The sequence below is a fragment of the Trichosurus vulpecula genome, chromosome 8 (genome assembly GCF_011100635.1).
Source record: "Trichosurus vulpecula isolate mTriVul1 chromosome 8, mTriVul1.pri, whole genome shotgun sequence".
Classification (NCBI taxonomy): Eukaryota; Metazoa; Chordata; class Mammalia; order Diprotodontia; family Phalangeridae; genus Trichosurus; species Trichosurus vulpecula.
The window spans coordinates 63,011,954-63,037,750 of NC_050580.1; the positions used below are offsets into that span (position 1 = coordinate 63,011,954).

At 42.1% G+C, this 25,797-nt stretch overlaps 1 protein-coding gene across 2 annotated transcripts in view; it reads right to left on the reverse strand.

Moving 5' to 3' along the window:
* Positions 1-25,797, reverse strand: part of PLAC9 (placenta associated 9) — a 39,180-nt gene that overhangs the window by 9,223 nt on the left and 4,160 nt on the right. The window contains exons 1-2 of one of the 2 annotated variants that reach the window (XM_036737149.1): positions 21,995-22,232; positions 30-130 (exon numbers count right to left, since the gene is read on the reverse strand). In XM_036737149.1, coding sequence (XP_036593044.1) covers positions 30-130; positions 21,995-22,049 — 156 coding nt within the window. In that variant the 5' untranslated portion in view covers positions 22,050-22,232. Of the gene's footprint in view, positions 1-29; positions 131-21,994; positions 22,233-25,797 lie in introns of those variants that run through there. The other variant, XM_036737148.1, reaches the window with a different exon arrangement.

The window sequence follows — 25,797 nt, forward strand, 5'->3', positions numbered from 1 at the left end:
TCTCCCACCCCATCCCATAGCTCCAGTACCTCTTCCACAAGGTCTAGGCGACTGTGGAGAGCTTTGTGTTCATCGCACCACTTCATCCACTGGTCTGCATTCCCAGGGGAGGACCTGAATGGTTGTGCAGCTGCAGGAAACACAAACACAGTTTAAGGCTGGGCTCTCCCATCCTACTATCACCTTCCTTACAATCCCAGAAAGCAATCAAGAAGAACACCAGGGCTCGAAGAAGTGGTAGTTCTTGTTGAAGTGAGAGAAGGACAAAGTGAATAGATGTGTATGTCCTCTGGCATCTTTACATTCAAGGCTCAGCTCACGGCCTACCTCCTCCTTGAAGCTTTTTTTTTTTTTTTTTTCAATCTATTTGTACCTATCTTTTTAAATGTTTTTTTAATTTACTTTTTTAATTAATTTTTTGGAGGGGGGAGGGCAGGGCAATTGGGGTTAAGTGACTTGCCCAAGGTCACACAGCCAGTAAAAGTGTGTCAAGTGTCTGAGGCCACATTTGAACTCAGGTCCTCTTGACTCCAGGGCCAGTGCTCTACTCACTGCGCCACCTAGCTGCCCCCCTTGAAGCTTTCTAAGACCCCTTTAGCCCAAGAGGACTGAATGACCCCTCCTTTCTCTGAGGTCCCATGCACTGAGAATATTAATAGCTCATTTTGTACTTTAAGGTTTAATGAATCACTTTTACTTACATCACCTCATTCAATCCTCACAAGAGCCCTGTAAAACAGGCACTACGATCGTCCCCCTTTTCCCCAAATTAGGGGAAGCTGAGACGGAGAGTAGTGGCTCGGCCACTGACCTGGTCAGTTACACACTAAGTACCAGGGAAGGAATTTGAACCTCAGTCTTCCCGCCTCCAAGTCCATCCCTCTGGCCTTTCAATTATGCCCACTTCCTACCTAAGTCAACAGCCCCCGATCTCCCATCGATCATGGACGGGCTTGTACCATTTTTTCCTTGTATCATGTGTAGAGAGATCAGAGGAAAAGGCTTTGCTAGCTGCTGCTGAGGATGGAATAAAATTGTCACTGTTTCACTCAGAATTCTATAGCCAGTTGCTATTTACACAGAACAGGCTTGTGGAATTCTTTATGGCCAGCAGAACAATCGCTATTTAGCATAGAACACAGGGACTGCTGGCAAGAGGTTAAAACATTTTTCCTTACCAGTGACTCTTAATCCCTTTTCTGTTTAAGGAAATGGAAATTGGGGTCTTTACTTCAGCGAGGGGGTGAGATGAGTTTAAAAATGAGTCTTTGAACATGCCAGGGGACTGTTGAAGCGATAAGCCGAGGTGAAGGCAGTGTTGTTCTCTCCTATCATTCCATCTTTCTCCATGCCACACTCCTGCCCTCATCAAGATCTCCAATCCATTTAGCCCTCAGGTCATTTCTCAGGCCACTTTCTCTGCTTGCTTTTTCCTTTCTTCCTTTTCTGAATCTCCACCATATAATTAGCCAATTCAATGCCACACTGTCCTCTGCTCAACCCCTTTTCCTGTTCCTGTTTATCCCTTGCCAAACCTCAGGCCCAGATTACTCTCACTATCCACCTCCTCTGCTCCTATTCACGGGCTACTGAAAGAAGCTGGAGAAAGCCACCACTGTGTTGAAATGGATCAATTATGAACGTATGTCATCCAACTTCAACAGGGTCATCGATAGAGAGGGAGTACAGGTCAGGGCACCTGTGTTAAGTGATGCACACAGAGGGAACGTGTGTGACCAGGACAAAGGCATGATGGGGTAAAGAATGACTTTACCACCGCAAAACTACCAATGTCTTCTACTGATGTCATTGTCTACCTGTCCCAAGTTTCTTTCCATACCAATCTATCTGTCACAGAGCCACCAAAATGGTTTTCCTGAATGCAGGTCTAACCATGTCTCCTCCCTACTAAAAATCAAATGGCTCGATTAAAAACAAAAAACATTAAGTACCTACTAGGTGCCCAGCTCTGTGCTAAGCACTGGGGATACATTAAGAAAAAGAAAGACAGTCCCATGACCTCAAGGAGCTTACAGTCTGATGGGGGAAGATATCATACAGAAGGAAGCTGGCAAAAGGCAGGGCCACCAGAGGGTACCCAGCATGGGGGCATCTTGTTCTTAAGAGATGAAACCAAGCACAGCCGCAGATGGAAAGTCAAGTGAGCTGCAAAGTCCAGGTTCTGGGCAGGATTTAGTATCCCACCCCTCAGTCCTCCAATCAGAGGGGAGAGGAGGCTGAGGGATCAAGTATAAGTTACTCTATTTAGCATTTAAATATCTTTACAACCTGGTGTCATCCCATCTTTCTGTCCTTTTTATAAATTATTCCTCTTACACGCTCTATGGTCCAGTCATACTGATCTTACCATTTCTTGCACATTCCATCTTCTGCCTTGGCACTGACCGTCCATCATTTCTACAGTGCACTCCCTCCTCACCTAGGCCTTTTAGAATTCCTGGTCTACTTCAACACTCAGCTCAAGTACCTCCACCTCCACGAGTCATTTCCTGATGCCTCCAGCTGCACATGCCTCAACCCAATCATCCCGTCTCTATTGGGTATATATTTTGGCATGCCTCTTTGATGTTAAGGTAGTGATATACCTTTGTCTTCACATCCCCGGTGCTTACCACCGTGTCTGGCATGCAACACTTACCAAAAATTTATTGATTGATTGAAGTTACACCTCTCTTAACGTAGCCCCAAATTATGTTAACTCAATGGTCAATTGCGACTTCAGAGGACTGATTGGGAAACATGCCTCTCACCTCTTGGCAAAGAGATGGTGGATTATAAGAAAATTAGGCATGTGCTCCAGACACAGCCATATGTTGATTGTTTTCCTTGGCTTTTGATATTTGTTACAAGGGAAGATTCTAAAGGACAATGATAAATGTTGGAGGGGATGTGAGAAAATTGGAACACTAATGCACTGTTGGTGGAGTTGTGAACTGATCCAGCCATTCTGGAGAGCAATTTGGAACTATGCACAAAGGGCTATAAAAGCTATATGATCCAGCAATATTATTACTATGTCTGTATCCAGATATACACATATGCATGTGTGTGCGTTTGTGTGTGTGTGTGTGTGTGTGTATTTATAAATGTGGAGAGAGGGAGAGAGATGAGAGAGATGGAGAGAGAGAGAGAGAGAGAGAGAGAGAGAGAGAGAGCTATTTGTACAAGGATATTTGCAGCAGCTCTTTTTGTGGCAGCAAAGAATTGGAAACTGGGGAGTGGCCATCAATTAAGGAATGGCTGAACAAGTTGGAGTATATGATTGTGATGGAATACTATTGTGCTATAAGAAATGATGAGCAAGCAGATTTCAGAAAAACCTGGAAAGACTTACATAAAGTAAAAGAAAAGTGAGGCGAGCAGAACCAGGAGAATATATTACACATTAACAGCAATATTGTATGATGATCGTGTGAAAATGACTTAGCTTTCTCAGAAATACAATGATCAAGACAATTCCAAAGTAGTCATGGTGAAATATGCTATCCAGGGAAAGAACTGATGGACTCTGGATGCAGATTGAAGTATATACTATTTTTCACTTTATGTTTCTGTGTTTTTTTTCTTTTGGTCTGTGTCTTCTTTCACAATGTGACTAACATGGAAATATGTTTTGCATGGTTGCACATGTATAACCTATATCAAATTGCTTACTGTCTCAGGGAGGGGAGGGGAGGGGAAGGAAGGAGGAAGAAAATCTGGAACTCAAAATTTAAAAAAAAGATGTTAAAAATTGTCTTTATATGTGACTGGGAAAATTTTTTTTAGAAATTGAAAAGGAAAGATTCTACGACAGGGGAGGAGGGGACAGAGTGGGAGAAGTTAATTTGACAATGTCAATGGTATTATTTTTTTTTTAAAGAAAAGAGCAACAACAAAGTATTTTAAAAGAAAAAAAAGATTGCTTTAGCTCTTCTGGAATCATCATGTTATATGTCTAGAGTGATTCATATTTACCAGAATTTTAGCATCTATTATCTGATCAGTCTTACAAGGGAAGAAGAGCAAATTATCCTCATCTGACAGATCAGGAACCGGATATCTCACGATGGTTGAGCCAGGCCTAGAACACACATCTCTTCATTCCTCGCTTCCGTGTCCTCTCCATTATATCTTTCTATGCAACCCTCAGCCCAAGTGCGTCCTGTAATGCAGAGGGTGAGATCCGCCCCAGAGATAGGTCGATGTTACCTTTAGTACTTTCTTATTGTTGTTCGGTCATTTTGATCATGTCCAACCCTCCATGAATCAGTGCTAGCTGCCCCACCTTTAGCAAAAGATACCCTAAAATACTTCCCATAGAAGGCCTAAAAATCAACGTCAGCTATTATATGGCCTAGGGAAATGGCTGCCATTGCTTATCTGTCACTATAGACCTTCTTGGTAACGCTGGTAATTTCACATCCAAATTATGCAAGCATTAACCATTTCTATGAGTAGCAAGGTGATGTAATGGTTAGAGCACCAGACCCGGAGTCAGGAAGACCCATTTTCCCGAGTTCAAATCTGGCCTCAGATATTTTACTAGCGGTTGACCCTGGGCAAGTCACTTAACCCTGTTTGCCCCAGTTTCCTCATCTGTAAAATGAGCTGGAGAAGAAAATGGCAAACCACTCGAGTATCTTTGCCAAGAAAGCCCCAAATGGGTTCATGGAGAGTCAGACTTGACAGAAATGACTGAACAGCAGCGATTTAGCAACTACTACCCCCATACCTTGCCATTAACCATAATTATAAGTGATGTTTATCTAAGGCTTTAAGGTTTGCAAAGTGCTTTTACATACATGATCTCACTGGGTATAAAGGGCCCTAGAGGCAGGAGTTTTTATTTCAACCAACCTGCCTAAAAAGGCCCTTTGTTAACTGTCTAAAAGATCTTCCATGGAGGCAGTCCCTGGTGGGGACCCGGTGGAGATGCAGGAGGTGACTGCCCCTCTGACTAGGACTGTTTCCATTACAAGACCTTCAACTTACGTGGTAATGATTCTGAGTCTAATGATCTTGGAAGATCATCTAACTCAGTCCCATCATTTGACAGGTGAAGATATTGGGGACCAGAATGGGCGAGTAACTGACCGGAGAGCTTAGGTTCCCTGACTCCAAGGGGCCCCAGGACCCAGTTCAAGGGCTTCTTATTAAATTTTCAGTGTGAGCATCTAAGCCCCAGAAAACTGCAAATGCTACAAATCAGACCTTGATTTATTGATTCTCTAGACTTTCTTAAGAAAATTTTAATAATGCAAATTAAACTTCAAAGCATCTCTTGCCACTTTTGGGGGCAGAGCCGGTGGTTAAAGATTTATTAGCAAACCCCTGCCTACCCCTACCACACCATGCCATGGAAAGAGTATTAGACAGTTTGTTGGTTTTTTTTTTTCCTCCTAGCATTTTTTCATCCATCATGTTTCTGATCCTCACAACACCCCTGTGAGGGAATCCCATACAACAAATACTTAGTAAGTACACGTGTCAGGCACTGTGCTGGACAACAGGAATACTGAGGCATGACATAGTCCTTTCCCTTGAGACACTTCCATTCTACCAGTAGATAGAACATAGAAACAGATACTGAAACACAAGATCATTGGAGGAGGGAGAAAGGGCTAACTGGGGGATTGAGGAAAGCTTCCTATGGAGGTGATGCCTGAAGCGAATCTTGAAGAGAGCTAAATATTAAGAGTTGGAGATGAGAGGGTCAGCTAGGTGGTGCAGTGGATAGAGCACTGGCCCCAGAGTCAGGAGGACCTGAGTTAAAATCCAACCTCAGATACTTGACACTTTGTAGCTGTGTGACCCTGGCCAAGTCACTTAACCCTGATTGCCTCTCAAAAAAATAAAAATATAAAAAGAGTTGGAGGCAAGAATGGAGAACATTCCAGGCATTTGGCACAGCCCATGCCAAGAATGAGGGCAGGAGATGGAATGCAAAGTTCAGGGAACTGAACTGGCAAGTGGACTAGTTTGGCTGAAATGTGGAATGCTTGAAGGAGAATGATGCCATATGAAGCTGAGAAGGTAATCTAGGGTTAGATTACCGAAGATTTCAAATACAAAACTGAGGAGTTTTATTTTATCCTAAAGGCAGGCACTGGGCTCACGGTCCCGAGTAATCTTTGCTCTGGTTGATGTAGTGGAAGTGAACGATGGACAACTCCCATCCTCCATCTCCTCGCCCTACTTCCTAGCATCCTTCCTTATCCAGGATCTCTGTGTCCATACAAGTCCCAGGCTTCTTAGGAACAGGCTCCATAGGGATGGAACTCCACCATGACCACAGTGAAGACTTCCTTTTATCAGCCAGGGATATGAGTTGACTTATTCTATATCAATAGTAAAATCCAGCTTGGCCTTGGTAACCAGGGCCTGGAAGGTCAATAGACACTTACCTTTGGATCCTTGAGATCAGCTCCAATGATTAACATCTCCAGTTTATAAATGGGGGAACTGAGTGTTAGGGAAGTAATGTAACTTGCCCAAGATCATTAGAAACCAGAACCCAGTTCTTGCTTCAGACATACCAGTTGTGTGGCCTTGGATGAGCCTCCTAACCTTCAAGTGCTCCAGACAAACTCTCTAACAGTCTAAGTTGTTGGTAAGTAGAATATCATCATTGGAACTTTTATATGTGTTTTTAATAGGTTTTAATTAAATATTTAAATATTTAATAATAGCTAATATTCATTAATTTAAATATTAACTATTTAATATGTTGTATTAAATGAGTGAAATTATAGGTCTGGTATCACTTGAACACTCAAAAACCTTCAATGAGGGAAGCTAGGTGGTACAGTGGACAGAGCACTGGCCCTGGATTCAGAAGGACCTGAGTTCTAATCCAACCTTAGACACTTGACACTTACTAGCTGTATGACTCTGGGCAAGTCACTTAAACCTGATTGCTTCGCCAAAACAAAAACAAAAACAAAAATCCACCATCACTACCACCACCACCACCACCAACAACAACAACAACAAAAATCAACCTTCAATGACTTCCTGTTGGAATCATGAAAACAAATGTGAAGAAAGGAGGTCTAGCGGTACCTGATTTCAAACAATATTACAAAGTGGCAACCATCAAAACAGTCTGGTACTGGCTGAGAAATAGAGTAGTAAATCAGTGGAATAGATTAGGCACACAATACATAGTAGTAAATGACCACAGTAATCTAGTGTTTGATAAACCCAAAGATCCAAGCCTTTGGGGCAAGAGCTCACCATTTGACAAAAATTGCTGGGAAAACTGGAAAGCAATTTGGAAGAAAGTAGGCATAGACCAGCATCTCACACCCTATACCAAGATAAGGTCAAAAAGGGTTCATGATTTAGACATGAAGGCTGATATCATAACTAAATTAAGGGATCACGTCAGATTTATGGATAAGGGAAGAGTTTATGGCCAAATAGGAGATAAAGAGGATCACAGGAAGTAAAATGGATAATTTTGATTACATGAAATTAAAAAAATTTTGCACAAACAAAACCAGTGAAATCAAAATTAGAAGGAAAGCAGGAAACTGGGGAAAAATTTTTACAGCAAGTTTCTCTGATAAAGGCCTCAATTCCCAAATATGTAGGGAACCGAGTCAAATTTATAGAAGAGCCATTCCCCAATTGATTAATGATCAAAATATATGAACAAGTAGCTTTCAGAAGAAGAAATCAAAGTTATCTATGGTCATATAAAAATGCTCTAAATTGCTATTGATCAAAGAAATTTAAATTGAAACAGCTCTGAGATACTGCCTCACATCTATCACATTGACTATCATGGCAGAAAAGGAAAATGAACAATGCTAGAGAAGAGGTAGAAATATTGGGACACTAATGCATTGTTGGTGGAATTGTGAACTGATCCAACTATTCTAAAGAATAATTTTGAACTATGTCTAAGGGGCTTTAAAACTGTGCATGCCCTTTGGCCTAGCAATACTATTACCAGGTCTGTATCCCAAAGAGAGCAAAGGAAAATGAAAAGGCTCTATATGCACATAAATATTTATAACAGCTTTTTTTGTGGTGGCAAAGAATTAGAAATTGAGGGGATGCCAATCAACTGGGGAATGGCTAAACAAGTTATGGCACATGATTGAGATGGAATACTATTTACTATTGTGCTATAAGAAATGATGAAGGGGATGGTTTCAGAGAAACCCGGGAAGACTTATATGAACTGATGCAGAGTGAAGTGAGCAGAACCAAGAGATCATTGCCCACTGTAAAAGCAATATTGTAATGATGATCAACTGTGAAAGACTTAACTACTTTGATTAATACGATGATCTGAAATAATTCAAAAGGATCCGTGATGAAAAGCACTATCCACTTCCAGAGAGAGAACTAATAAAATCTGAATGCAGATTGAAGCATACTCTTTTTTTAAACTTTCTTTATTTTTCTTGTTCTTATTTTTGTTTTATTTTGTTTTTGCAACATGACCAATATGGAAATGTGCTTTGCCTGATTTCACGTGTATAACAGGTATCATATTGCTTGCCTTCTCAGTGGGTAGGGAAGGGGTGAAGAGAGGGAGAGAATTTGGAACTCAAAAAAAATTTTTAAATGAATGTTAAAAAACAATGACTCTATTGCTTCTAAGACAAAAACAAAAGCTTCTTATGTGGCATCCTATTAGGACTTCTGCAATCTGACTCCAACCACACTTCATTCTTACCTCATTACTCCTCTTTATGTATTTTACATCCCATTCAAACTGGGCCAGTATTCCTTCTTTCATCTCTGTGCAGGAACACAAGCTTGGACTTGGGCTACACTCCCCCCTCTTCTCCTTCTCTTTGAGTCCTCATCTTCTTTCAATGCTCAGTTCAGATGCTATAGCCTTCCTGAACCTCCTCCCTCCCACCAACCACTTGCCCCTCTCCTACATTAATATCCCTCTTCTACTTACCTAGTATTTACTTGTCTGTGTGTTTCTCTCTAGTAGAATGTAAACTTCTTGAAGGCAGAGCTGGATTTTTCTCTTTGAATCACTAGCACCTAGCAGTTAATAACCTGCTTCTTAAATTGTTGGCCCAACCCTTCTGGGGGCAATGTGGGGATGAGAGAGGAAAGAACAGTGAAGGGAAGGAGGGGACAGAGAAATAGTGTTCGGCTTGGTCTGCGATGGGACTAGTTGTAGCTCATTCCCAGAACTGGACTGCCAAAGTTCCTCTAATTAAATGAGCTCAAAGGAAGGAGAGAGAACTCTCACAAGAACTTGCTTCTTCCCATTCCTAACCCAAACTCCTGCCCAGAAGAGATAGGGGTGTTGGCCGCAAGTTGCTTCTAGCATCTGGCTTGTACAGATGCTACAGTCACCCTTTCCCCTCATCCCATCCCCTCCAACCCTTACATCTCATCCAACTCTCACAAGTCCCCCTGGCCCTGGAAGGCCTGGATGAGTCACTGATGAAGGGCCCCAGGAGCTAGATGAAGCAAAAAAAAAAAAAAAAAAAAAGGAAAGGAAAAAAAGACCAGATTTGGGACAGCTCATTTGCCTGGACCTCTGCTCCCATTCCTTCTTGCTTCTCTCCTTTCTTCCCTTTTCCCATCCCCTGCTGCTCCCAAAGACCACACAAATGGGCAAAGAACAAAAGCAGACATGCCAAGTAGGGTTTGGGTTTGTTTTTTAAGTTGCGTCTGACCCCCCTCAGCTTGCCAAAAAACCCTATTCTTTGTATGTCTGAGACTACATCTAGCTTAGCTCAAATCTTCCCTAAGGGGAAAAGCTGTGGCTAGAGATCCTCTCTCTACATACTAACAACACTAATCCCTCAGCTCCCAATGTTCTTCATCCTTCTCAAAACATTTTCACATATATCATCTCATTGGAAGGGGAAGAGAAGGGGAAAGAGAAGGAGAAGGGAAAGGGGAAGGGAAAGACCGGGCAGGCTAGGAGAGGGGAGGGAAAGAGAGGGGAAGGAATGGGAAGGAAGAGGAGGGGAGGTGGGGAGGGAAAGAGAGGGAGGAGAAGGGAGGGAAGGGGAGGGAAGGGGAAAGAAGAGGAGAGAAGGGAAAGGAAGAGGATGGGAGGAGAGTGGAAGGAAAAGGAAACTACATAAACCTTAGCTATTATTATGATCATGCTGTCCCCAGCTATATTGTCAGAAGTATGATTTGAACCAGAGTTCTCTGCCTCCAGAGCCACAACATCTTTCTTCTGATTTTATTTTTAAATTCAGCTTAGATTTGCAATAGATCACATGAAACTATATTTGGAGTAGGAAGGGACCTTCTCAGTCATCTGGTCCATTCTTCTCATTTTACAGATGGGGAAACTGAAGCCCAGAGAGATTAAGGTCATACAGGTAGGACTTCAAGCCAAGGTCCTCAGAGTCCAAATCCAGCACCCTTTTCACGCACCAGGCTGCCTCTCCAGGGAGGTTTCCAGAAGAGTAGCCAGCACCCCTGATTCCTTGGGGTCCCCACTGAAGATATGATATAAGTGGTCTCAAAGTTGTCAGGACTCCCTGAGGATGGTACAAGTGAAGTTATGCTGGGGAAACAGTAACCCATTCCTTGCTGCTGATTCCTCCTACCTCTCTGACTCCCAACAATTGACAGTGGTCTGAGAAAGACAAGGAGACAGCCAAAAGGAGTGGGAAGAAGGGTGTAGCAATGGAGTAGGGGAAGATGTGGAAGCTGTCAGCTCCTTTGACTCTGGGATGGGGCAGGAATGGGCCAGCTGAGATCTGTGATAGAGGCAGCAGATGGATGACCAGTCTCTAGAAGAGGGATGTGATATCCATGGAACCAATGAAGGAAGGAAGGCAGGAGGGAAGGAAGGAAGGAAGGGAAGAAGGAAGGAAGGGAAGAAGGAAAGAAGGAAGGAAGGAGGGAAGGAAGGAAGGTAGGAAGGAAGGGAAGGAAGGAAGGAAGGAAGAGAGGAAGGAAGGGAAGGAAAGGAAGGAAGGAAGGACAGAAGGAAGGAAGGAAGGAAAGGAAGGGAGGAAGGAAGGAAAGGAAGGAAGGAAGGAAGTAAGGAAGGAAGGAAGGAAGGAAGGAAGGAAGAAGGAAGGGAGGAAGGAAGGAAGGGAAGAAGGAAAGAAGGAAGGAAGGAAGGAAAGGAAGGAAGGAAGGAAAGAAGGAAGGAAAGGAAGGAAGGGAGGAGGGAAGGAAAGGAAGGAAGGAAGGAAGTAAGGAAGGAAGGAAGGAAAGGAAAGGAAGGAAGGAAGAGAAAATATTGTTTACTTTGTACTAAGCACTGGGCTAATAGAAATACAAGATTAAGACTGTCCCTCCCTTCAAGGAGTTTACATTTTAATTTAAAGACATAACACATAAGGGCAATGGTAGCCAAAAAATTTTGTTTGGGAATAGAGGCAGCTGGGTGGCCCAGTGGACCAAGTATTAGATTCTAAGATCTGAGTTCAAATCCAGCCTCAGACGCTTATTATCCCTGTGACCTTGAACATATCACTTAACTTTAGTTTCCTTACTTATAAAATGGGACGGGGTTGCTACAGATGTGAAATGTTGCATGCACTTTCAGATTAGGTAACTGTATATTAGCTTTGTTACAAGAGACCTCTCATGAAGTGAGGTTAATCTGTAAATGTTTGTAATGTTAAAAAAATCAATAAAATATCTTTTAAAAAAAGATATTAGGGATTCTCTGATGTAAAGGTGAGGGGGTAGATCATACTGCATATGAGAGACAGCCAGTGGGTAGAAGATGGAGTACCATCTGTGAAGAACCCAGGGAAAATCAGGGAAATTCACCACAAAGCTCAGAGTTAGGGGTGGTGGTCAATTTCTGCCCCTTGGACAGACTAAGAGCAAAGGGGCTCTGTCTGTTTCTCAGTGATTTGCACAGCACTTATGCCACTGGACTTTGAGCAGAAATGACAATTGTTGACCAGGACAGAGTTCCTTCCTGTCCCGATTGCTTTCAGCCAAAGCTGCCTCTCTCTTATTTTTCCCTTTCCTTTCTAGCTTCCTGGCCATTTGAGAAGTCGTCTATTCTGGGCTCCGTAGGCTGAGTTCTTGGTTTCCCATATCTTGCCAGACATTCAGATTGGATAGTTGCCACGGGTGGGGCACCCTTGTTGTTCCAGCAAAAGGGAGGGAATGAGGCAGAACTGCAGCCTCCCATCATTCTCCCATTGGCTGCATCTTGTTAAAGAAACAGATTCCTACTCCTGCTCTCCTTTGCTTGTCGGACAAGCTCTCCCTGGAAGGGGACACCTTAGTCCAGTCACAAAGGATCCTCTCTGACTTTCCCAGAATCATCTGTCCTCCTGTCAGCAAAAATATTATACTCTAGTAAGTCCCCTTTGTGGTTGTCGATTAGTCGATTAGTCGTGTCCTACTCTTTGTGACCACATTTGGCGTTTTCTTGGCAAACATACTAGAGTGGTTTGCAATTTCCTTCTCTGGCTCATTTTACAGATGAGGAAACTGAGGCAAACAGGGTTAAGTGACTTGTCCAGGGTTACACAGCTAGTGTCTGAATCTGCTGTCTCTAGGGCCAACATTCTATCCACTGTGCCACCTGGATGCCCCTAAGTCTCCTCTAAGCAGAATTAAATCATCCTCCAACAATCAGAATGTTTTTTGAAGCTCTGCATAAACAGCAAAGATTTTCAAGATGATGACCCTTGGGGTATTGGGACTCTGAGATGCATTTTGAATCATCAAAGGAAAATTTACTAAGAATCATACCTCATATGTGTCTAGTACTTGACAAAGTGCTTCCATGCATATTACATTGTTTGATACTGACAATACCCCTGACAGTAGTTAGGGAGACCATTAGAACTAAAGAGGAAGAGTTCTATGGAAGCTCAGAGAAGGCCCAGGCCACCTCATCCCAGCAACATCCCTGTTTATAACAGGACCACAGGCGTGGGCAGAACATTTCATCAGGATGAGTAACTGGAAACTTCTATTTGTCGATTTTTAAAGGCAAGCTCAATAGAGCAGTCTGGTCAGGGAAATTATTTTGAATCCATCTAGCCAAAGAAACAACACCTTAACTAAATTTAAGCACAATAACTGTGCTTAGCATATTTTTAGCTTCAAACTAGAGTATGAGATAATTAAATGAAAATGTAAAGCCATTTTTTTAGACTTTTAGTGGTTCTGGGTACCCCACCCCCAGCACACCTGGACTGACCCACTTTTTCATATGAAAAAACTAAGACCTGTAGCAGTTAAGGGACTTGGTCAAGATTGCACAGCTAGGAAGTAACAAAGCCAGAACTTGTCCAGGTCTCCTAACTCCAAGACCCATAAACTTTTCCCTGGATCCTCCTGCCTTAGGTTATATTCAGTATAACTGTAGTTTTATGGTTAAATATAATGTCAGATGAGATTATATATGTATATATACACATATATATGCATATATAGTGCTTTGCAAATCTTAAAAACACCATATAAATATTTATTATTATCATAAGTATTTTAACAATAATTAACACATTCATATTGCTTTTTAAAGTCCATAATTCACTTCCTTTTTCAAATTTTCTTTTTTGTATTTGAGTATATATTTTGAATGTTGAATATTGAATATATATTTGGACTACTGTACACTATATTCCTATATTTAGCATACATGTTATATATGTATGCATGTTATAAGTGTATCTATACATTGTAAATATGTACATGTTCAGTATGTATGTATGTATATGCACACATTTATTCCTTCCAGCCCAGTTGCTTGCAAACAGAACCAAAAATTGTGCAAGAATCTGTGAGGATGATTCCCTCTGGAGTCTCCAGGTCTGCAACTGCTGGCTAGTTCTGATTCTGCACAGATGAAATCATCATTTAGAATCTGGATATCCTGGAAAGAGTGCCAGATTTAGACCCAAGAGACCTGAGCTCAAACCTCAGCTCTGATGTTTACTGGGTAACCTTGGATTAGTCACTTAATCTCTCTGTGACTCTATTGGTTCATCTCTAAAATGGGGATACTTATAGTTATGCTGCCTACCTTAGGGAGCCATGCAATGGCAAGCTCTTTATAAACTTGAAGGGGATGGAAACTGTTCAGCACCTTTTGTGGTAGCCAGGAAAATGAAAACTAAGTAGCCCTTCCCCAAGTGGGGAATGACTAAATATGTGAACATCATGGACTAGTATTGTTACCATTAGAAATAGGAAGAATTCAGAGGAGGATGAGAAGATTTATATGAACTGATGAAGAATGAAATCAGTGGAACCAGAAAACTGACATATACAATGTAAATGAGGAAAAAAAACCCTCTGTGATTTTAAAAGCACTGTAATTAGGTTGTTACATTAATTAAATTTAAGGATAAGTTAAATTCATACTTATATAATTTAAATTAAAAATTTAACTTAAATTTAAATTTATACAGTGTAGTTAGAAGGACCAAGCTCTGAGTACAAAGAAGATTCAAAAATACCCCTCCCTCCCTTTTTTCTTCTATGCAGGGATTGGGGACTATGGGTGTGGGACATTATCAGATTCTTTTGATATGTTGGTCAGTTTTGATGAACATTTTTTTTCTTTCCTTTTTCTTCTTTGTTACAAAAGATGCAGAGACGTAGTATGGAATAGTCTGAGAAGTCTTGGGTCTGAATCCCTCCTCTACATACTGACTGTGACCCTGGGCAAGACATTCACTCTCTCAGTGCTCTAGGCAACTTTGAGTATATAAATTACAGAGTAAATGCCAGCCTCCATTGGTAGGACTAGTTTTCTCACCTGGGAGTTCCCCATACCAATGAAGTCCTTGGTCCAGTCCATATCCCTCTACAAGAGATGGCTGCCTTGGGAGGGGCAGGGAAAAGGATATATTCAGAAATACAGGTTATTTAAAGACAAAACATCTGTAAAAATTTTAAATTTTAAAAAATGTGCCTAGTATTGTTGCTCTTGGCTTAAAAAAAAAAGAAATTATCAAATTTCCAATCTTTAATACCTTTCTGTAGTTCAAGGGAGACCAGATGAAAAGCATCACTCCACGCTGAAGGTTATTTGGACTCCCGTACACTACCTTTTTGCTTTGAGCCCCTCTTTCCTCAATATTTTAAGGGCCTATGGTGTCCTGTGGCATAGCAATTTCTATTACCCACCTAGTTCTCAAATCCTTCCACATCTTAAATTAGTACATGGTCTTCATGAGTTACTGTGATCAGAAAAAATTAGTCCCCTGATGGCCAAACCACTGTTGATGAGATCTGAACAAAGCTATGCTGCTCCACAACCAGAGAGCCAACACTAGTCTCTGCCAGGCTGGCATGGGAGCCCTTTGGCTTGGCAGAACCTGCCAAAACTTGTGTTCCCCTGGCCTAGACTTCCAGAACCCCCTATCCCTTCCATGACATGATGTGGCACCAGAGTAGAGCTTTAATGGAAGCCAAAAGAAATGAAAGCCACATCCTGATGGGAAGCAGACCCCAATGCTTGAGGCTTAATAAAAGCCACATCCCAGAGACTGAGAACTGTGCCATCAGAAACATAGACTCCGGCAGGGTCTGGAATTGGAAAGCTGGCACAGTTTACAAGGGACTTTAATAATAATGAACATAATAATAGCTAGCATTTGTACAAGGTTTTAAGATTTACAAAGTACTTTACATACATTTTCTCATTTGATCCTCACAACAACCCCATTTTACAGATGAGGAAACTGAGGCTGAAAGTGGTTGAATGACTAGTTCAAGGTTGTATGGCTAGCTAGTAAGTGTCTGAGGTCACATTCGAACTCAGTTCTTTCTAACTCCAGATCTAACACTCTATCCACTTGGAACTCTATCTTGTAGTAAGAAATACAGAAGGCTGAATTTGAAAAACCATTCTTTCTCAGTTGTAGAATCTGAGTGGCCTTCAGTGAAATGCACGTGGAGGCATCTACACTGAAATATTTGTTGAAGCCCTTTTTGTGGGACCAAGGAATTGGAATCAAAGTGATGTCCACTAATTGGAGAATGGCTAAACAAGGTGTGGCGCATGACTATTACTCTGCAGTAAGAAAAGAGGTAAATGATGAAAACTGAGAAGCACAGGGAAGATTTTCATAAATTAACGCAAAGTGAAATAAGAGAGATCGCTAAAATGTTTACAACAGTGTAACCAGAAAACACAAGAACAAAACAATGGAGAGTGAATGCTGTAGAATTTTAATGATCAGGCTTGGCTCCAATGAAGAGATGTAAAGAAGGCAGCATAGAACAGTGTTCTGGACCTTGAAGCAGGAAGACCTGAACTCAAATCTGGCTTCATGTGTGATGAAGGGCAAGTTCCTTAACCTCCCCGTGCCTCAGTTTCATTTTCTGTACAATGATGGGGAGAGATTTGATGGCCTCTATTGTGTCTTCCAACTCTAAATCTGGGATCCTATAAAGCCCCTTCCCCATTTCTTTGCAGAGAAGGGTGATTACCAGTGTGGAGGATCACATACACTGGCATACTTTTTTCTTAGGTTGGTTAATCTTTCGGAAGTATTGTTTTCTTGGAGGGCTGGGGGAAGGGGAGGACTACATTGGGTAATGTAGATGATAGAAGATAAAAGATAGCAATAAAAACTTTCTAAAGAATGCTCCATTCAGATCTCTGTTCCCTTTTCTCTTCTAAAGATTAGAGGCATTCCTGCTGACCTCTGCTAAGATAAACAGGGTGGATCACAAGAGTAACAGTCTGGTGACCTCAAGAATGGGCAATCTGAGAGTTCCTGATGGGCACCTCTTTGCCAAATGCCTCACTTTCCACAGATTCCCATTTGCATGACCCCCCTTCATTTTGACTGGCCTGCTTGACCCCTCGTGGACTTAGTCTAGGAAGGTCTGTCTTTCTGTCTTCATCTAAATATCACTAATAATAAAAGCTTCTATTTAGTATAGTATAGTATAAGGTTTACAAAGGACTTTTCTATTAATCGAAGAACACTTATGAAGTGTTTACTATGTACTATGTATTGTGTAAAGTGTTAGAAATACAAAGACAAAAGTGAAAGGCCCCCTGCCCACAAAGAGCTTACATTTTAATGAAGAAGCTGCGTGTATGCATATACGTATAAACATAATATATACCAGGGGAACACTTTCTTCATATAACCCCAGCTTCTTCTGCCACTCACCACAACCCAAGCAGGTAGTATGAATATCATTACCTCCCTTTGACAGATGAGGAAACTGAGGTTCAGAGAAGACTCATTCTAAGTCAGAAAATATTGACATAGAGAAAAATCACAGGTGATCAAGGGTTCAATCCTAGCTCTGCCATTGATGCCGCATCGAACCAGTCATTCAACTTCCCTTGCCCGCAGGTTCCTCAATTGTCAAATAAGGATCTCTGTCCCACCTGCCTCACAGGGGGGTGTAGTAAAGATTAAAGGGGAGGGGCAGTAGATAGCACAGTGGCTCTGGAGCCAAGAGGACTTGAGTTCAAATCTGGCCTCAGATATTTAACACTTGCTAGCTGTGTGACCCTTGGCAAGTCACTTAATTCCGATTGCCTCGGGAAAAAGAAAAGATTAAATGGGAGAACTAATATGAAAGTATGTTGAGGAGCATAAAGGGGCTGCATAATTGTGCCATTGTATCCTTACTGTCATTAATAAAAATTTATCATATACCCATTAGAGTGGCAAAATGGAAAGAAGCCTGGATTTGGCATCCAAGGACCAATTTAAAGGGCTGTCACATGGAATAGATTAATTAACCTTGCTCTGCCTGACCCTAGAGGGAAGAACCAGGAGCAATGGACGAAAGTTACCAAGAGGCCACATTAGATTTGATATCAAGAAAAACTCTTTGTGACCACATTTGGAGTTTTCTTAGCAAAGATACTGGAATGGTTTGCCATTTCCTTCTGTAGCTCATTTTACAGACGAGGAAACTGAGGCAAATAGGGTTAAGTGACTTGCCCAGGATCACACAACCAGTAAGGGTCTGAGGCCAGATTTGAACGCAGGAAGATGAGTCCTGACTCTATCCACTCTACCACTAGCTGCCAAGTGCTCTATAAATATTATCTCATTTGAAATGGGGGTTTTAGCGTATCACAATTTCAATAGGAGAAAAGTCTTTATTCATCTCTAGGCTCTACTCCTGACTCTTAGGACTTTCTCTACCATGCCCCCATGAATACCTTCCCCTCCTCTTTTCTGCTCTCTTTTATGGGTTCTCTTCCCCCATTAGAATGTACATTCCTAGGGGCAGCTAGGTGGTGCAGTGAGTAGAGCACCGGCCCTGGAGTCAGGAGGACCTGAGTTCAAATCTGGCCTCAGACACTTGACACATGTACTAGCTGTGTGACCTTGGGCAAGTCACTTAACCCCAATTGCCCTGTCAAATAAGAAATTAAAAAAAAAAGAATGCAAATTCCTTCTGGGCAAGGATTGCTTTGTTTGTATCCCTATTAGTTAGCACTGTGTTATTATCCCTATTAGCTAGCTAGAACATAGCAAGCATTTTACTTAGTAAATGCTTATCGACTTGATTTGTTGACTGTATGACCTTGTGCAAATCACTTAATTTCTCTGGTCTTTGGTGTGCTCACTGGGCTAAATGCCTTGGAAGTCCTCTCCCGCTCTAAAGCTATGATCCTATGATTTCTGTGCTATGAGCTATATAGGCTTCTAGGTGCTGGAGTCAGTCAGTAAATCAAGTATTTATTAAGCAACTACTATGTGCCAGGCAGTGTGCTAAGCACTGGAGATACAAAAAGAGGCAAAAGACAGTGCCTCAAGGAGTTCACAATCTAATGGGAGAGACAACAAACACACACACACACACACACAAACTATGTACAAACAAGCTATACACAGGCTAAATAGGAAATACTTAACTGAGGGAAGGCACTAGAATTGAGAGGAGTTGGGGAAGGCTTCCTGCAGAAGGTAGGGTTGTAGTTGGGACTTGAAGGAAGCCAGAAGGCAGAGATAAGGAGGGAGAGCATTCCAGGCATGTGAGACAGTCAGAGAAAATGCCCAGAGCCCAGAGAGAGAATATTTTCTTTGTGGAAAAACAAGGAGGTCACGACGGAGGAACATATTATTTAGAGGATTCTTCCTGAGCCAGTGTCCCTGAATGCTTACCTGTGACAGCTGAGTTTGAATAATAGGAGGACCAGATGATCAAAGTCTGACATGAATGTCCTAGCAGGGACAGGGAAGCTTTAAACAGCTTTACTTTGAATAGATGTTGGACAAAATAAAATCCACACCCCGGGTATAAATCATGGACCCAAAGAGCAACAGGAATACATAACCTAAGCCAGTCAAATGGAAAGCATGTGTTGCTTCTTTGCTATTGCAAGAGAGACAAGAGAGCCACAGCTGGACTTGTAAAAATCGTCATCTGGGTCCAAGCCACAGTTTAACACAACTGAGATTCTGGGCAGGCAGCTGGATCCTTGGTGACTGATGTAACATCTCTGGGGAGGGAATGGGTTCTGTGTTTGGGATTCAACCCAAATGAATGAGGCACTGGGTTTAACGATTCCTTGATGAAGTCCTTCATCTTCTGTCTTTCCCACTTGAACATAAGTTCCTTGAGAGCAGGGATCATTATATTCTTGAATTTGCATCCTTGGTGCCTAGCACTGTGCTTGGCACATATGCACATAGTTGTTATTTGATCAACTGGATGATCATTGGTGGGACTGGCCCAAGCAGGAGAGTCAAAATCTCACAACTGTAGAATCTCAAGAATCAGAAGGAATCTGCTACAAGCCCCATCTAAAGCACAAATCCTGCTAAGGTATATCCCTGATAGGTGGGATAAGTATTTCCAGTGTGGCTCACAGGGTTTTTAGCTAGCAGGCAATTACTATCCAGGGCAGCCTGTTCTATTTTTAGATAAATGTAAAGTATTACACTTGGATGCCAAAAACTTGGCTTCATAAATATTAGACAGTGAAGGTATGGTTAGATAGCAGGTAATCCCTTCCCATTTCAATAATAATAATCATGATAGCCAATGTTTATATAGTGCCAACTACGTACCAGGCACCGTGCTAAGTGCTTTATAAACACCATCTCATTTGAAATAGGGGTCTTAGTGGACAGCGAGCTCGACAGGAAAAGGGAGTTTGATGTGATAGCCAAAAATGTCAGTGAGATCTGGAGCTGCATTAGTAGGGTTAGAACTTCCAGGAAAATGGAAGTAGGCATCCCACTGTCTTCCACCTGGTCTAGGCGCTAAGGTTAAAAAGCTCATTGTTAAGCTAGAGAATGTCTGGAGGAGGACAACCAGGACCTGGAGTGCGTGACATAGAAGGATCAGCTGAAAGAACTGGGCATGTTTAGTGTGGAGATAAGAAGGCTCCGGGAGACACAACTGTTTCTGAAAAGCTGTCACGTGGAAGAGAGGAGACTTTTTCCATCTGGTCTCAGAGGGCAGAACTAGAAGCAATGAATGGATGTCACAAAAAAGTCAGTTTAGGTTTGTTGTCAAGAGAAACTTCTGAACAATTTCAGCTGCCCCCAAATTGAATGGGCTACCTCAAGAGGTGCTCAGTCCCCTCTCTTCGATGGTCATCAAGCAGTGGCCAGATGACCACTTGTTATGTATCCTATGATGACAGTTGGACTAGGGGGCCAGCCACTGAAGTCCCTTCTAATTCCCAAAACCTGGGATTCTGTTAACAATAGCTGAAACTTACATAAGACTTTGAAATTCAGGTTCGAAATGAATTCTCTCTCACTTTCTTTGCGTGTGTATGCATATAAACACACAAAAAAAACCCAAACATATATACATACATGTGTACACATATGTTTATAATATACGATATATCACGAATTGTAATTAATAATTATAAGACATGTTATCTGTATAATATAAATCTATAAAATATCATGTATCTATAATATATGTATGCATTTATGTGTATATGCACACACATAAATATGTGTGTATATGTATACACACATATAAAATACATGTGTCTATACGTATACATATACACACACACACACAATGTATATATATGCCTTCACACACATATAATCTCATTTGGTCCTGAAAACAATAATGCTACAAGGTATAATCTCTATTTTCAGATGATAAAACTGAGGTTCAGACTCACACAGTGAGACAAGATTAAGAAACAATCTGGCAAGCTAAAAAAATTTGGTATTGGGACAAATTGAATAAGATGCAGTTATGCTGGAAAAATTGTAAAGTCGTATGTGGGTTCAAAAAGTTCACGTTCACAAGTACAAAATCCGAAGAGGTATAACTGGACTACTGCTTGCTTAACATGGGTCAGCAGTGTGATGTGGCAGCCAAGGAAGCTAATGCAAAATGAGGCTGTGTTAAAAGAGGCTCATTGTCTAGGTGCAAGGGAATGGCTCTTCTTGACGCACCCTGGTCAGACCACATTTCACATCCATTCAGCCCTGATGGGCTGAATAGCATCCAGAGGAGAGCACAGAGGAGAGAGACTTGTCCAAGCCTTGGTATGTTCACAGGCTTGGCGGTGGAGAATGGGTGGATGGGCAAACTATCACCTCACCCTTCAATTTACAAAGGCAATTTTCCCCTTGGGGGCCCCAAAATGAATGTCTGGAACTGTGATATGCTATGGGATCCTAGATTTGGAATTTGAAAAGATTCTTCGGTTCAAGCTTCTCATTTTACACAGGAGGAAGCTTAGGACCATGAAGGTTAAGTGCCTTGTCTATGGTTGCCCAGGCAGAGTCAGAATTTGAACCCATGCCCTATGACTCCAAAGCCAGGTCTATTTCCTTTGCAGGGCTACCAGCTGTTTATACAACGCAGGCTCCATCGGCAAGCTCTCAATTTCTGTACTGTCATTACATTTCAAAACAGGACCCGAAGTTTGAGGTTTTCCCCCCAGCTGGGCTTTTGCGTCTCTCTCACACACACACACACACATACACACACAGTTCAAAATGACCACATTTTCCAAACTACCCCCAACAACCAGCTCTTTTCCCCAGGTACCCGCCCCTCCTGGTGCCCTTCTTCCTCAGGGTTCCCTTTCCACACCTCAGCCCACCCTCCCCACACTGAGCACACTCACCAGAGAAGCCTCCCTGGACCACTAAGGCCAATGGCAGAGCCCAGATGAAGAGCATGGTTTCCCAGTTTTCCAGATCCGGGTCCCACTCTCTAAAGCAGAGGTGCGCCCCTGTCAGGGAACTGCAGGAAGCCCTCCCCCCTTCAGCTGGGGAATCTCCACCTCCTCCCTGGGCTTTTATGAAGGGGTTGAGCCAGAGCACAGGGAGAAAATGCTCCACAGCCCAGCCAACATTCTGATGCTGTTCTTTTCCCCCGCCTTTCCTTGTTCCCAGGGCAAACTCACGCATGCACGAACACATACACACATTCACACACGCCCTTTCAGTTCCAGCGAGGCAGGCGGGCTGTCAGAGAGCCAAAGTTGCTCAAACTTGGGAGGCTTTTGTCCATCTGGACCCAGGCTGAGTGATACTGGGCGGCCTCAGAGAGAATGTGCCCTGGCTAAGCCATTTGTGTGAGTGGGGCTGAGGAAATATGGCTAAGACAGGGAGGATGGCATTTTCTGCCTTTCACTGAAGAAACAGTTTTTAAACTTTCTGACCTGAAGGCACTGATCCTCCAGGTCCTCGAAAAACTCTTTATTTCACTTAATTAAAAAACAACTCTGCTAACTCCAGCTCAATGTTCATCAGCCTCTTTATTGTTGGTTTTAATGGGACAATTTACATAGATGTGACTGATCTCCTCTGTTATGTACTCACTATTGCTTCTCATCCATGATCCTAGGAATCCCTCTGGGACTTCAGAGCATTCCATGCAGGGCTACTTGCAGGAGAGGGGAATTCATAAAATACTAAAACTGGAAAGGGGCTCATATCTAGTCTGTCATCTAGTCTGACATTCTTATTTTACAAAAGAAGAAAATGAAGTCTAGCTAAGGGAGTCATCTGTTACGGGAATTTTGTTTTGTTTGCTCTGTCTTTTGAAGTTCCCATGAACTCTGGAATGATTCAGAGGGGATCAGAAGTGAGTTCAAAGAGACGTTTTGTGATGACCCCACAAGAAGAGAAAGGAGGTGGTATTAAGGCCCTTTGGTACCAGAGCTATGACTTGCCTTGGTTGGTCACAAGTATTCCCTAGGTGTGTGTCTCTTTACTATCGCCCTATAAGTTTTAGCCTACTCTTAGATGCTGTTTGTATTTGAGAGAGAGTGTACCCTAAGTTTACGTCAAGGGGAGATATTTTGGAGCTACTATTATCACTGTAGCATCTTAGTAAATGACTTAGTTAATTGTATCTTCTGATTGTTCATAGGAAGCACATGGGTGGGGGCTCCTGATCAATAGCAATAGAAACCTGGACCCTCAGACTACATTGTAGAACCTAAGAAAAGCAGCCAACTTCTGAAGACACAACTCAGATTTGAGTACAGGTACAAGTATCATTAGACTGCAAGTTCCTTCATTAGATTGTAAACTCCTTAAGGCCAGGGACTGTCTTTTGCTTCTTTTTGTATCCCCAAGGCTTAGCACAGTGCCTGGCACATAGTAGGTGCTTAATACATTTTTATTGATTGATTGATTGATTGAAGTGCAAACTAGGGAGAATAGTCCAGAGGTGGTATTTAAAAGCACAATTGAGGGATCAGAGACTCACTTTACATCTGACAGTTCTTTTACTGGGTGAGATATCTTTCTCTGGGTCACTGTCTTTACTGCTAGATGATATGATCAATGGGAAGGGGAAGACAGAGAAATTCCCTCCTTCCTCCACCCCTCAGCACACAAAGCGATCATAGCCTGGACTGGCTTGAACTTCCTGGCAATCCAACTATTTCCAAGGCTCAGCAATTTAAAGCCCTGCATGCCACAGCCAACTTTAAACCCAGCCAATGGCAGCCACCCCTTCCAATCCAATACCGTGTTCATGCTTAGTAAAGGGTGGTAACACCTTGCTAACATGATTCATGACTCCTTACTTTTGTTGTCTGCCCTCAGCTTTCTTCTATTTTTCTACAGCAACTAGCTGGGGGGCCAAATGCCTTCCCCTTTCCCCTTTATTTGCAATCTTTTGTCCAAGGGACGTAATTCTTCCAGTCTCTCCATTCCTATGAGCCTCCTTTAGGTGTGGGGATTTCCCTGTATGGAAAATTTAGGATGGAAAAGGAAGAAATAAATGAACTATTTCTATCTCTGGATAAATAAGAGAACTAGACATTTACATTAAAATTGCAATGATTGATGTTTTGTGTGTTTGAATTAACAAATACAGACTGAAAAGAAACTAAGAGTGAGCTCTCCCGGGAGGTAGGGACTGGAGCCCCTTTTTCATCTCCTAGACCAGATCTGAGGAAGCAGTATTTGACAGAAGTGATAGAGGACATTTTCCCAAAGGTGTAGAATATAGTGTAGATTAATATAGGTGTAGAGAATAATGTCAGCTTTTTCAGGCTTTAGTTTCCCTCTAGTGGCTGGCAGGGATATTTCAGCCTGCCAAAAGACGGGCAGAGAGAACAGAATGACTGAGTATGTCAGTATAAGTGAAAAGGTCATTTAACAGAAGTTGGATTCTGAGTAATCAAAAAACCAATGAGGATCCCAGAGAAGCAATCCTGAAACATGACAGTGGAGGAGGAGGGGACTACCAGAATAGAATATTATCTAGATTGCTAAATGCGATCTTTTTGTTCCTTAATTATGTTTCTTTGTCACTAGAGAATGGTTCAGCCTGGGTGAGGATCACTGGGATGAAAAGACAAAAGGCATCAATAATATACATTTTAAAAAATGAAATGTTGGCGTTCACAGACACAGGGACTCTACAGGGAGTGAGTGAATGATGAATGAATAAAGCATGTATTAGGTGTTTTCTATATTTAAAGCACTGTGCTCAGTTCTAGGATACAAACCTGGAGTCGGGAAAACCTGCATTCAAATCTGACCTCAGAAACCTATTAGCTATGTTCCCTGGGCAAGACATTTAACCCTGTTTGCCTCAGTTTCCTCATCTGTAAAATGAGCTGGAGAAGGAAATGGCAAACCACTCTATATCTTTGCCAAGAAAACCCCAAATGGGGTCGTGAAGAGTCAGACATAACTCAAGCAACTCAACAACAACTTATATGGCCAGAGGCCTATGCAGCTGACAAGAACTAGGCTGGGAATATCTGCACATGCTCCAGTGAATGGTACTCATTACACCTAACTACAGCCAATTCTCAGCATTTGCGAGAGTCCAGCTATGTGTAGTAGAGACAGTGAAGAGAGTCAGCAGCGATATCAGAGACCACCAGTCTTTTGAGCAAATGGGGAAGGGGTGTGGAGCAAAAGTTGGCTGCCTCCTTTGGCTCCTTCCAGCTCAGCCTGGAGCCAAACTCTGCAGTGGGGAAAGGGAAGGAAGGAGGGAAAGATCACAGCTGCATGGTCTGAGGTGCTTAGCTAGGAAAGCAAGGTCACTCCTCTCTTGGTAAGTACTGGCTCTGCTCCCAGAACTGTTGGAACATAAAAGGGGCTGGAGATGGGGTACATGGAACTAACCATGCTGCATGCTGGCAGCCTTCTCAGCCATCTCAGCTTTTGGTTTTCAGAGGGTGGCCATGGTACAGAGGTTTACAGTACAGCAGCACCCTCACATTACCATCTGACACAGTGAAAGGTAAGATTTGGGTTAAAAAAATGTTAGTTTTAAGAATTTTATTTGCCGTACAGTATTTATGGTACTATAGATTTCATGTGTTATGAAAAGGGAATATTGTCTGAAATTAATGTGTTTTATGGAGATGTTAGCACAACAGGTCACAGAATTTTAGGGAATTACTAGTAAGAAAAATGTTTTGCATGTTACCAATTTTATTTTGTGTATTGC